Genomic DNA, 13,938 nt, shown 5'->3' with positions numbered 1-13,938 from the left:
GACGTAGGCAAATTGCCGAACCATGTAAATAGTGTCTTGTGCGTATGATTGTTTTCTTTTTCGACGTGTGTTTTTTCTCTATTTCTTGTTTCTCACAGATTGGGAATTTCGGGTTGAATTCCTTACACTTTAGATTAAGGTGCACCTGTTGAACAAATACTGAAACAGAAGTTTTATCTGCAATGTTGGATTATATAAACAGTTGAACTAATTCTGAGCAGAGTAAATATGTTGTGGGAACAGAATTGAGACCCAATACATGACACACCACTATTTGAAAATCTGGAGCATTCAATTGGTGGGGATCAGAACAAATATGAGACACAACCCCAATTCACCGATCTTATAACATATATAAAACAATGGTCTACTTATTTAAGAGTTAGCTTCGATGATTGATCACAAGTTCAAACACTAATCACCCATCCTCTCACAATAATTAATTTAATATAGCACCAATTCAAATATTTTACACGGCTTTCTTTGCTAAAAATGAATCCACCAATCATCCAAAATGGTTTATTATTCACCAAAATGATGATTTGACAATACAAATATAGTGATTTTTCTATGCAGAGATTATCTCCTCTGAAAGTTCAGTTTTCCTATACAATATGCAAAAAGAAGAGCACAGGCAACGGGGCAAGCGATAAGAACAACAGCCACCACACCTAATTGATCATGGTGAAACCCAAAATAATCTCTTATGAAGGCAGTAACTGTCTTTGTCCCGCCAAACACCATTATTTCTTTTTCTATGTCTCCATATTGTGAAGAGAGTAGTCCGTTTAGCGTCCAAGATGTCGGGCAAATATAATACATCCAAATCCACCAATTTGGGATTTCCTGCAACAAGCACCATGGCTAGGTTAGTTTTCGCTTAACTCTGAAGGCCCACAACTATTTAGAGCATGTCAAAATGAATGCAAAGGAGTATCTGAATGTGGGGGCATAGTGATCAAGATCAATGTATCCGACTTGCATTATTCCTAACTCTTACGATATAAGCATAAGGTTGTATCATATACATTTAGCTCTTATTTTTATTTTTATTTTTATTTTTTTCAAGTAGTAGGACCACCTATGCTTTGTGGAGCTGAATGTTGGGTGGTTAAGCATTGTGTAAATAAGTTGAACATAGAAGAGATGATAACATTGAGAAGAATGGGTGGAAAGACTAGGAAAGATAAACTTAGAAATGAACGTGTTCGGGAAAATGTAGTAGGTCCAATAGGTGATAAGCTAAGAGAAAGTTGATTGATATTGGTTGGGCATAATTCAATGAAGGTTGATTACAGCCTCAGTTAAAAGAAATATTCAAGTTGAAGGTTCTAAAAGAATGAGAGGAAGACACAAAAGAACTTGGATGGAGATAGTGAGCGAGACCAGATAGGAACTCACATTCAATAACCATAGAGTTTGCTCTCGAATGAGTGTAATAAAGGAACGAGATTCATTTACTTGACTGAATATTTGGGGATAAGACTTTGTTGTTGTCGTTTAGTCATATTAAATATTGGGTTAAAATTTTTCCACATTGATCCATGTTAGAATGACATGGGTACCTCAGGAGAAAAGGAAAGGCTCAAGTACCCCATAGAGATTATCTACCAAACAAAAGTATCAAATAAAGAGATAAATCCATCACAAGTAATATTAGTATAGTAAGTAGAAGGTTGGTTTACCGGTTTTGGCATCGGGAACCCAGAGAACAAATTAAACATGGTGTAGAAAGAAGAGGCCAAAACAGCAGCTACTTGAATGTTTGGAGTCAACGACACAAGCAGCATTCCAAGGTAGTTGAAGTAGAGTAGTGTGCAGAACATGGCATAGAAGTACCAGAAGAACTTATAAGCAGACCAGGAGTAACCGATCATCGGATACGTGATGACCAAAAACAGAGCTGCTTGGGCAAACACGTAGGGAATCTCAATAGCCACCTATAAAATCAACTTTATGTTAGCAGAACAGATGGGAAGCGTTAAAATACAAAAAGCCATGAAAAGTTATTTGGAATTTTTGGATCATTGTTCAAAATATAAAAAATGTCAACCCAAGTTAATCAAGTTTTTGTGTCTAACTCAATGTGTCCACTTGAATCTTGATCCATTTTTGACAGAAATAAATTCTTATTGATCGAAAAAAATTGGATCTCTCCACGTTGACCCTATAGTTTTTCAGAAGAAGATTGACCTGTGCAAATGAATAGGCCCATGAAGAGTACATTCCAGCAAATTTTTCTCGATATAGAACATTTCTCTCAGTTGCAACAAATGGTAAAACTGATGAGCAGTTGTTTATGCCTAAGAAGATCACGGCAGCAAACATTGAACCAAATATTTGGAATAAGTCCTGCTGGTTATTTCTACAAAACAAGAGACAGATAAATATGTTAATGTATCGGGAAAGTCCCTCATATTGATTTGAAATATATATTTTATAGTTCTACGAGGGAATTAATATGGATAGACACATTTTTTAAGGACCGACCTATGTTTCATTAACCGTTTATATGACATGAATTGGGTTAATTTGACTTACATTTTGGTCCCTTTCTTCCAAAACACAATACCAAACATCAAAGAAGCAACAATCATAAAGACGATGCGCATTAAGTTGTATGCAGGACTTCTCCAATAGGACAAGTGTTGTTTCCAAAGGCACGCTTTGAACTGTCCCCAACCATTCTGCGGAAAACGAGTATAGAAATGCAAATCCTTTGAACCGGGAGGTGGAGAACACAATTGCTTAACCAATTCATTGTTGTCCCTGAAATCAGAAGAACAAATAAAGAATGGTCTACAAGACAATATTCAAGATATTCATATAAGACAGCGAACTACACCTTAGTAGTTATACTCACTTGTACAAACTCGACTCTTTGTAAAGATCGGCAAAATCCACACCAAGTTCTGCTTCGGCCGATGTAGAAGTGACTTCTAACATCCATGTTGCTGGATTGTAATTGTCTTTAATCCTTGGTACCCCAGAAATACCCTGCCAGATAAGGAGGAAATGAAATCATTTTTTTTTTTGGTAAGTTTTGTCAACAAAAATAATGTCCTAAATATCTTCAATGGGTTCTGAATATTTCTTATTTTCTTTAGTGAATTTACCTCAAAATATTCAATAACCCTGCTTGAATGAGGACCCAATGGTCCAGAGTAGATTATGCTCCCTCCATTTTTCATTAGAAACAACTGCAACAGTAGAATAATGAGTATTGGACAATAAGCTTTTATCTTTATGTCACATGTCATGTCCATGCATAACAAGAAATTCATGTTTCTCAAAAGCTAATATGGATATTAAAATGAGTTGTGATAATCTGACTACCTCACATCGCACACTCAATCAACTCTCCTGACGTGACAAGTTCGGGAACCGTAGATCTGCATGCCTCGGGATACATGTTTCCCTCGGGATACATATTTTTATGGGGAAGTGCAGTTTTGTATCCCAAGGCTTACATATCTACGGTTCCCAAACTTGTCACGTCAGGAGAGTCGATTGAGTGTGCCACGTGGGGTAGTCAGATCATCACGATTCTATTAAAATTCATACTGAAAGGCATTATATTCAGCATCACTACGCATTATTATGCAAGGCTGGAACTTCACCAATGTGAAGGTTCCCACCAGTAAGTTATTTGTAGGCTTAACCACATTAAATAGATTACCAAATCTATGAACCTCAACTTGCCATTAACGGTGGTAGATATCACAAAGTAACAGAATGCTCTCTAAAGGATGCAATTTGATCGTATATAAAATCAAAGTAACTTCAAAATTAAAATATATGCTAGTTCAAGAAGCATAGGAGATAAGGTCTGATATATTTATTTGTTCCTCCCTACACGTTGGAAGAATTCCTCAACAGTGGCAACCTATTGGATAGGATAAGGCAACAACCAAACATTGGACTTAACCGCCCAATTTTGTGCTAAAAATTGGAGATTGGAGATCTTCGAGAAAAAAAAGTGACTAATTGAAGCATCAAGAGGTTATTAGTTGACTGGATAATTGGAGCAATCACGTTCACGAAATAGGCTCACCTATGAAGTCATTGAATGATCTGACTTGATAAATCTAGGCTACATCAACATATATGGTACAGGAGGATGCAAAAAGTATCATTCTTTGACAATCAGTTTTGAATACTACATCGAGCTTCATTTCTAACTACTGCATTGTTATCTTCATATTTCACTACAAAATTCTAAGTTAAACTACTATACATGTTACATACCTCATCAAATGCTTCGAATATATCAATACTTGGTTGATGGATAGTGCAAACGACTGTTCTTCCCGTATTAACCACATTCTTCACTGCCCTCATGACAATTGCAGCTGCTCTTGCATCCAAACCTGAAGTGGGTTCATCCATGAAGATAATAGATGGGTTGGCAACAAGTTCCACAGCTATTGTGAGGCGTTTACGTTGCTCAGTTGATAGACCGTTAACACCAGGAATGCCAACCAAAGCATCTTTGATTCCATCAAGCTCAATAGTTTCAAGGACTTCATTCACAAATGCCTGTGAAACATGTTGTAACAATTTCATTATATCAAAGACTGTGTTGAAATCAAACATTTAATCGATTCTACTTCTGTTTAAAAGATTCCATACAGATTTTATATTTGAATCAATCCCAGGTGGAAGCCTTAGCCAAGCTGAATATATCACTGATTCTTCTACAGTAATTTGTGGAGAATGTATGTCAAACTGCTCACAGTAACCTGATATCCTTGCAAATGTCTCCTGCACCTTAGGATAGCCACCAATTCTTATATCTCCTTCAATAGTACCACCAGTTTTCCTTCCAGAAAGAACATCTAATAGAGTTGTTTTCCCTGCTCCACTGACACCCATCAATGCTGTAAGAACACCGGGCATGAAAGCACCGGTAATATCGTGAAGAAGTTGGAGTTTATTGTTTGTGAAACCTTGTTCTCTCATTTCCTGTGAACAAAATAATAACATAGTTAACCAATATCGTTTGATTCTAAACTTTAACGTGAAAGTTTTTTTTTATTTGACATGGTTACCAAAGGGGTGTCAACGAAGTACTCCACATTCTGAAACGCTATTGTTAGGGGCTCGAAAGGTAAAACCATCCCTTCTGAAAAAATAGTCATCGACCCATAGACATAAGAAAAGTATATTATATGAATAAACAGTATGATATACTGTTGTTTATATCACCTTATAGTCTGAAATTTCTATTGTTCTTTCCAAAAAGAAAATAGATAAGCAGGAAAATGGACTGACCTTTTTTAGGTTCTGCAGAAGTTTTAGGAGCATTGGCTGTCTTCTCGACATGAGATCCGTTGGTAGAATCTTCCCTTCCTTGTATTTGAGAGAGCTTTTCATGAGAGATAATAGCACGAGACATTCCAGGAGCTGAGTATATATTAAAAAGTGGGTGAGTCAGACATTTAAGATTTATGTTTCTTAAGCAGGCCTTCTAAATAAACAAAGATGAACTTACGCTTTAAAAAAGATAAGGCCATGGTAAATCCAATATTGAAAAGTACTGAAAACCCAAATAAGGCACCGAGTGATATCCAATAAAAGTATTCATCAAAGTTCAATCCACGACTTTCAAGCGTTTGCCGCCCTATAGTTGTATTTGTTGATGACATCTATAAATGTAAATGAAGAGCAGATAATTACTATAAGTGGATGATGACCAACTATTTTACTTCACCAAAAAAGGTTAAGGCTAATTGTGAGGAGTAAAGATGAGGTGCTAAATGGTATTTTGGATAGCTGTGAGGACAAACTCACATGGCATACTCATACACACATCACACACCACACATGAAAGTGAGTAAGATTGTCACGATGAAGGAGACAGAAGATAAGCAAACAGTCTAAGGAGCATTCAAGCTGTGTAAATTGTATTCTTGTTTCCAAGTAACAAATATAACTCTTGAGCAACATTCCACTTATGCTTGCATTCTATTTTCTTTTTTGCTTCATAGTGTTTCCATGTGTCTGAAGGGTTGCATTGGCTTACTAGCAGGCAAATTTGGCAAGTGTTGCATGGAAAGCATTGAGAAGACTTGGAACTTGACAAGTACCACCATTAAGTGGGTACCACCCAAGGTATCTCATATGCCAAAGGTCAGACTTGATCAGATGATCATTATCATCCTCTCCTTTATATTATCTTGGGTTGTCAAAAAACTGTATATTTTGTGTAATGTAGAAAAAATTGTTCATAGAAGAGACCGTTATGATAACTCTATTATGATATATCTCGCAAAGGTTCGATGGAATCCACCTGTGCAGTGTTTCCTTTACACTACATTGCCAGTCCCAAGCCCAGGATAAAGTAGGAGGGTCATGTCAGATTGGTAACAGGTTTAAAAACTCCATCATCTCCTAAATGAATCTTGACCCTTTTTTTTTATTCAGATGGATTTAAACTCCAATTTTTTTAGATAAGGCTTTGATGTTGATGTTGATGTCGATGTGATGTGGCACATGTATCAGTATGCCAATGGTAGACCATCCATCCATCCTATCAGGATGAACCTAAGATTGCCTCAATTACATTAACGACCAAATGAGTCATTCGAACCTCACCTTTTGCCAACGGGGAGCAAGAAATTCGTTTACAGTCATACCTATCTCTCCATATGACAATGGGGAGACCCAGAATCCCCATCTTAACCAACTTGGCAGAGAGGCTGCAACCACCAAAAACGAATAAGTACATCCATTTGAAAAGTTAGTTTGAACAGTATCAACAAAGAGTAATTAGGCAGCCTTACGTTGTGGGATAATGAAGCCACCAAATATCAATAGAACCAATAATGAAAAACTGCCAGCTGTTGAAGAAGCAACCACGGTCTGGAAGACCGAGGCAGTAAAACGGAACATGGATATTGACATTAGGTGGACACCAAAAAGTAGAAAAAGCTGGCGAATAAACCTAAGAAAGAAAACAGATAGGAGTTAAGGAGAAAACTCTGATTTCTAAGAGAAATCAACATTTTATCAATGGAGGAAATCAAGTGTACAAGTCAAGTGGAACCATCAACGCATTAGTACATGTGGCCCAGGTGCATGAGAGTTGCATTTGTTCATTTATGGCCATAAATTGAGTTATATTTGGGTGTATCTTGGGCTGGGGGTGCAAGGGCTGGCAAGCCCCTGAGTCGAGGCCCAGGATTGGGATTTTTTGGGCCTCTGTACAATTTCTAGGGGGTATTTTCATCTTTAGAAAATTTGCCCTTGGCACCATATATATTCCAAGTTCAGAAACCTTAAGTATGTATTGTATTTTGCAGTTTTCATCAATAAAGAATTATCATTGCTGCCCGTGGACGTAGACAATCTATTCTAGCCATGTAAATCTCATGCTCTATTTTGTTTTCTCTGTTTGAATCTTTGTAGTTTATCAATCTTGATCAATCAAAGGGAGTTTTTCTGCTACAGCATTCCATTGCTTGATGTGTCACACATACAAGATCTCCTATGTCACCCAGTCTAGTTGACATGCCTAGAATGTCTTCCAAAGAAGTGGAATTTCCATGTGAGGCTCACCTTCCAAACTCAGGAGTGTATCCAATGACATAGTAAGTAAGACATGTCCAAATTGAAGACTCCAATAACGAAATTGGAATCTTCAGAATAGTAGCTGGAATAGTGTACGCCCAAGCGGGGTAAAAGCATAATTCTCTTTGCTTATAGAAAACCGCAAGTCTTGCGACAGTCATCGACAACTCTGGGAATCCATCAGCAAGAACTATGATGAGCCCATAAAACATAGAACCCAAAAAGTAATTTGCATGGATCACATCAACTTCCATCCGAGTCCGCAGAAAAACAGTCATTGTGACGGCTGCAATTATGAAAAGCTGCAGAAACACATGAGCTTAGACGTGTCCGGTTGATATTGATAATAATGATGTAAATATCCTTAATGTATTTGCAACTACCTGAGTTGATTTGAATACATATATGAAAGAATTCCTCTTCATGAGAAGAAATTCTCTTGACATGCAAGCTTTAAAGAGTTCCCATTTAGTTAGAGAGTACATGCTAAAGGATAAAGCATTTTTATGGCTCTCAGACTTATCGTACGGCTCTAAAAGCTCCTCATTTAGCTTCTGTCCTATATGGAATTCCTTGAATTTCATGGAGAACTGATCGACGGAAACATAACTGTAAGGTTGTTCAGTATGATACCAGTACTGTCCTTGATCCTTTTTAGAGATAACCTGAAATGAATTTAAAAGTTTTACGTATTTTTGCTTCAAAAAACATAAAAACAATAGGCAAGTAAAGTAAAACCCATGATGCACTTACCTCCTGAAGGAAGTCAGCCACACCTTTTCTTTCTGGACACTTGAATCCACAAACTTCAAAAAATTCAAGAACGTGATTGCGTGGGCCATGGTATACGATCTTCCCTTCTGCCATCAAGACAATGTCATCGAAGAGATCATACGTCTCTGGTGCTGGCTGAAGAAGTGAAATAAATGTTGTTGCATCTGTGATATGCACCAACTGTTGAAGACACACAAGAACCTGAAAGGTAGTAGAACTGTCTAAGCCGTTTGATATTTCATCCATGAACAGAACTCTTGTGGGACCCACAATCATCTCCCCTGCATAAAACAATTAGAATTCTTTTAACAACAGCATTGGAACACAATTTCTAATTAAACACCACAATTAAGTATAGTGTTCTGGCAAAGTTCTATATAACCTACTAAAGCTTTCCACTTTTTGACTCACACTACCTGTAGTTAATCTTTTCTTTTGACCACCTGATACACCTCTTCTCATGGCGTCCCCGACCCTTGTGTCAGCACATATATCAAGTCCAAGTATCTGAAAAGTCATAGTAGAAAAATCATACAGATAAAAGTGATTTGCCTATAAGTTAGTGAAGAGGAAATACAATTTTTGCTATGTTAAAGAGAACTACCTTTAAGATGTAATCTGTTTGAAGGCTTCTTTCAAGTCCCTCTACAGAAATTGCCTGTGTAAAAATATTTTTTTATCATAGATTATCAGCATTCGAACACAGAACTACACTACCACCAAAAAAAATATATGAAGTTCAGAGAAACAATGTGATGAGCCTGGATCATTAGGTAAAAATAATTGTATAAAATTAAGATTTGTCAAAAGTCGAGTCATAAATTAAGGTGATATTGAGACTTATAAACTACAACAGTTAGCCCATCAATGGCATTGTTTGGAGAACCACATTTACAATAGAAAACCCCATGATCATAAATTGCAATAATACAAAATTGTCTTCTTTTTTTTATAAGTAAAAAATTGGCTATTTTGTGAATGTTGGAGGGAAAAAAGAATATCTGTCAATTATACCTTCATGTAAGTATCTATGTCTGGATCTGGGACAATCCCTGCTTGCTTCTCTCTTCTACTGACTTCCACCATAATCTCTTCAAAGGCAAACAAATAGTCAACTTTAGTGTCTAGTTAAGAACTCAAATTTATGTGAGGTTCCATGATCAAAATCACCATTGATGCGTGCCCAAAGAAAGCTTACCTGGTCGGCTTCCGACACCTTGACAACAAGCAGAGAAATCAAGTGTTTCTCTCACAGTCATCTCAGGAATGTGCAAATCATGCTGGCTAATATACGCTGCTGTTTTCTGAGGAACAAACTCATCAAGTCTATAGCCATTGTAAGATATTTCCCCTGTAACCTAAAGAGAAAAAAGAAGAAATGATACACAAAAAGTTTTAGTAATGGATTAGACTATATATGCAATGTGAATAGCTTATTAAAAGAAACCAGACTACAAACTCAACAATGTTTTGTATATTATGTGTGTATACGTGTATGTGAATAGTCCCATTGTTCACACATTTAGTTAAAGTGAGAGTCTAATACTGTTGAATGTATATTTTCCTCCACTCTCGGGTGCGTCGTACCCCAGTTAAGCCCCGTGACCACCCTCTTATATTCATAGTTCCCCTTCTCCAACTGATTGGTCTTTTGGAGTAGTTGGTTGGTTAACAAATACAATACCAAGGTTTCATGAGTATTCATTAGGACTTGTGGATCAATTGAATCCATTCCTTTAAACAAGGACATTATAAACCAAAATTGAGTCAATTTGGTCAAGTCTTTGAAGTCTAAAACATTGCTACTTTGAGGTACTCTTGACTTTATTAGAACGCTGTAGACTTTTAGTTCATCATTTTGCATATTAATAGGATTTATCTTACTTAATGCTTCATATAAGATCATTTCTATTAATAAAAAGAAGCTAAAGAGTAAAAAAAAAACCTTGAGAGACTGGTCTAGTTTCCCTGAAAGAGCCAATAAGAAGGTGGTTTTCCCACACCCTGGAGGCCCAAGCAATAGAGTCATCCTGCAACCCACACAAGCCAATATGAATGAACCTAAAGTTTGCATTTCACCTTAAAATCTTCTTTTATAGGTTTCCCTCTAAAATATAAACAATTTTGGGTTTTTTTTTTTTTTTAAAGATTCCATTTAGGGGATGTGTTTTTGGAGTGACTCCAAATTCTAGACCTATTCATTGGACTTAAACGTATTTCCTACTCATAGTAGCTGAGGTGGCAGGTTTCTAATAACACTCCACCATGTCTATTAGAAAAAAGATTCGTGCTGGAGTGACCTAAAGATTGGACCTCAAATCGCACATCTTGACGTGAAAGTGGATAGGAACCATAGATGAGTTTTCACTTGTATCTCAAGGAAAATCATCTATGGTTCCCATACACTTTCACGTCAGGGTGTGATATGTGAGGTTCAATCTTGAGGTCACTTCAGCATTATTCTAGAAAAAAATTAAAAGGATATCCAATGAACGGTCTGGATTGGCCATGTCAGCTGGCCATTTGGCAGGAAAAATCATTCCATTCCAGTGAGAATGTTTGACTATTTAAAAATATCACTTTCTATGGTAACACTTTAAGGGAATGACAATAGTTTTTGACTATAAAAAAAAAAAAAGGAGTTTTTGACTCAATAAACGCCTTTGGGGATAACTCATTTGAATTGTTCACAAGAAAGAGTTGAATCTTGTGAGTTGGTGAGACTTTTATGTCCTACCTTCCAGGCTTGATGACGCCGCTGACATCTTTGATGATGCTTATATTGGCTTCTTGAGACTTTGCCCCTAACAGCTTGGTAACACCCTGTCCAATAGAACGCTCCCATAATGAATTGAGGAAGAAAAAGTATTAAGAAATTTCTACCTAGGAATGGACGAACAGCCTATAACTAGCAAGTTGTAATTAAGTCCCAGAAGAAGAAAATAAAAAACAAAAGGCCACTGACATAATCAGTAAGAGTGGTGATAATATGACTCCCCATGTGGCATACTCAATCGACTCCCCTGACATGGGGTGTACCAGAACCATAGACTTTATGCCTCAGGATACACAACTGCACACCCCCATAAATCTGTGCAGTTGTGTTTCCCGATGAAAATAAATCTAATGGTTCTGGCACTCCCCATGTCAGGGGAGTCGATTGAGTATGCCATGTGGGGGAGTCAGATTATCATGACTCAATCAATAATTAAGTTCTGAAACACATTCAAATTAATACAGCTACTTACAGAAAGCATGCCTTTGAAAGAATTCCATAAAGTGGGGAGGGGCTTGCCATGAACTACCTCACATTCTGCTTCAACACAGAGATTCTTATATCGTACCTCCACAGTGGGTAATTTCACACCAACACTACAAAATACCATATGGTTTAAAAAATATATATATACCCATGAAAGCTACGCAATTATGCCTTCGATATACAAGTGAATGAATGCGTAAGTGCTCTAACACAGATTCATCTATACAGAGGCAACTAAGACCCTTATGAATTTGAAAGGAAAAAAAAATTTGTCGAGGCAATATCGACGGATTTTTTTTCCGCCACTGTTATCTATCAAAATTAGCCCATAAATCCTTCTAAACTTCAAAAAAAAATCCACCCTTGATCATTGGACCCTTCTTTATCATTTTTGTTTCTAAGAAGAAAGGATTTGAGTGTGCACTAGAGATGAAAGGGCATACAAAAGTATCCTACGATTTGCAATGTGTGCAATATGTATCAAAGTATATGAATGAATGCATATTAGATATAGATCGCAACATATGTACATACGTACCTAATCAGTAGATTATGTCTATATAAATGTATTTGCGCATCTTATGATTGTTGTATATCAAATCAAAGCTTACTTGTCGATTCTTTTTCTAAGTTTCTCCAACAGGAGGAGGTTATCTTTCTCGATGTGCTTGAGGAGCTTCTCAATGAACGTATGTCGTTCGAGAGGTCTAAGCTTGGTAACGTCAATCACTCTCTTCCCTTTGACATCCTCACTATCACCTCCACCCTCATAATTATCAAGCAAAGCTGATCTTACCTTCCTATAAGTAGGTAATCTTTCAATTGCAGCCCATTGCAAGGCACTTTCCTCATCCTCATCATCCCGTACTGAATTACTTCGATAACTTGAAGTGCGGAGTCGATATGATGATCTCATGCTTCTTCCAATCTCTGCTAATTCAATTCTCAATGACTCTATTTCATCGGTTCCAATTAACTGAGCCATCTTTGATAATTTGGAGAACTCCAAATGCTTTGGTAGAAAGATTTTTACATCTATATATGGTTTTTAGTAGAACTTGTAGATTGATGAGGTAATGTCATGCGTCATTCTTCGTTTTCAACGAAGTCTATAACATGGATTATTAAAAAGAAAATTTATAACATAAAGAATTGGCGTAACAGAGTGAAATAGATTAAAAAATACAAATTATTCTAGTCTTCTTTGTACATTTCTCTTTGTTATTTCTCTATTGAAAGCTAACAAGAAGAAATGGTTGTTTATTCGAGTTACTAATAGATGAGTTGACTTTCTTTTGTTCCCACATGTTCTCTTTCGTAACTGAAACAACAATTAACAGTATTGAGCAATACACAGTTGTGGTGTGGTGTAGATCATGAACTAAGTTCCTTATTTTCTCAGCAAGTCAGTAATATATTGTGCCAGGTTTACTTTTTTTATCAAGGCCTTATACATGCAGATATGATACATGTGCATTCCATACAACAGTGCAACATAAAAATGTGAACTTCCTCACCGATCACCAATCAACACCCACAATGATAATGATCATCATATATTATGGGTTTTTTTTTTTTTTTTTTTTGAAAGAAAAAAAAAACACCCACAATGCTTGATGGGCACCCTCATTATCAAATACTAATCCCAAAAAACAATGGGTTTGACTGAACAACTCTTGTTCTTCCATCCAAATCATTCTAAAGTCAATGTTTTTATTTTATTTATTTTTATGAATCTGTCAATAAACTGGTAGCTGATGGGTCAACCTTTTTGATAGGTTGCAAAATTATGATCTAGCTAACCAAATGATCCAAACCATCTGATAGGCACAGCCCGAGACAACTGATGTTGATGTTTCTATCAAGTTGATTTCGAGTCCAAGATCCCTCTGATGTCAAATTGATTCAATAAATATTACAAATAGAACAAAAGTGTTTACTAGTAAAAATAGATTTGAAGAATTGTAAAATCCTTTGTAATTAATATGATCTTATATGTTACAAAATTTTCAAATTGTAAAAACCTTTATAGAAGTGTCCTACTCTCAATGATTTTGTTCATCTCTTTCTATCTATTATGTTATTTCTTTATTACCATTTTGGATTTTATGATGCATTTGTACGTATCAATCTCAATCGTTGTAGTTGTTCTTGTCATTTCTAGCAATGTAACATGAATGAGACCAAGTCATCTCGGATGAGATTTTAAAAAAATGCCTTAGAATTCGAATAAATCATGTCTTTGAGACGACTTGTCAACTCGTCTTAGTCTCGGACGAACTTTTTATGATCGAGTTACCAATCTGGTTGAACTCATCAGATTAGAAGGA

At 36.4% G+C, this 13,938-nt stretch overlaps 1 protein-coding gene across 1 annotated transcript; it reads right to left on the bottom strand.

The window, feature by feature from the left end:
- Positions 1-402: 402 nt before the first annotated feature.
- On the bottom strand, positions 403-12,739 carry LOC147383624 (pleiotropic drug resistance protein 3-like). The gene is made up of 24 exons (XM_086428047.1): positions 12,220-12,739; positions 11,595-11,718; positions 11,084-11,169; positions 10,292-10,376; positions 9,545-9,704; positions 9,361-9,437; positions 8,951-9,004; positions 8,763-8,853; positions 8,326-8,627; positions 7,956-8,237; positions 7,561-7,874; positions 6,786-6,946; positions 6,598-6,701; positions 5,495-5,648; positions 5,275-5,406; positions 5,052-5,125; positions 4,633-4,965; positions 4,249-4,539; positions 3,117-3,200; positions 2,864-2,997; positions 2,542-2,769; positions 2,194-2,365; positions 1,686-1,940; positions 403-846 (listed from the first exon to the last, which is right to left on the bottom strand). Exons 1-24 carry the CDS (start codon positions 12,591-12,593, stop codon positions 580-582), a joined length of 4,338 nt encoding a protein of 1,445 aa, XP_086284173.1. The 5' UTR covers positions 12,594-12,739; the 3' UTR covers positions 403-579.
- Between the last annotated feature and the right edge of the window lie 1,199 nt (positions 12,740-13,938).

Source organism: Akebia trifoliata, chromosome 16, assembly GCF_017979445.1.
Source record: "Akebia trifoliata isolate Shusen 1 chromosome 16, ASM1797944v1, whole genome shotgun sequence".
Classification (NCBI taxonomy): Eukaryota; Viridiplantae; Streptophyta; class Magnoliopsida; order Ranunculales; family Lardizabalaceae; genus Akebia; species Akebia trifoliata.
This window is presented reverse-complemented; position numbering and strand designations above follow the sequence as displayed.

What these genes read in the sequence shown, in the direction of transcription:
- LOC147383624 (XM_086428047.1), bottom strand. Translation starts at nt 12,593, where the DNA reads ATGGCTCAGTTAATTGGAACCGATGAAATAGAGTCATTGAGAATTGAA. An exon ending in ACATAGATACTTACATGAAG is followed by an intron (nt 9,005 to 9,360) that starts GTATAATTGACA and finishes ATTTTTACACAG; the next exon opens with GCAATTTCTGTAGAGGGACT. An exon ending in TTGCTCCCCGTTGGCAAAAG is followed by an intron (nt 5,649 to 6,597) that starts GTGAGGTTCGAA and finishes TTACATTTATAG; the next exon opens with ATGTCATCAACAAATACAAC.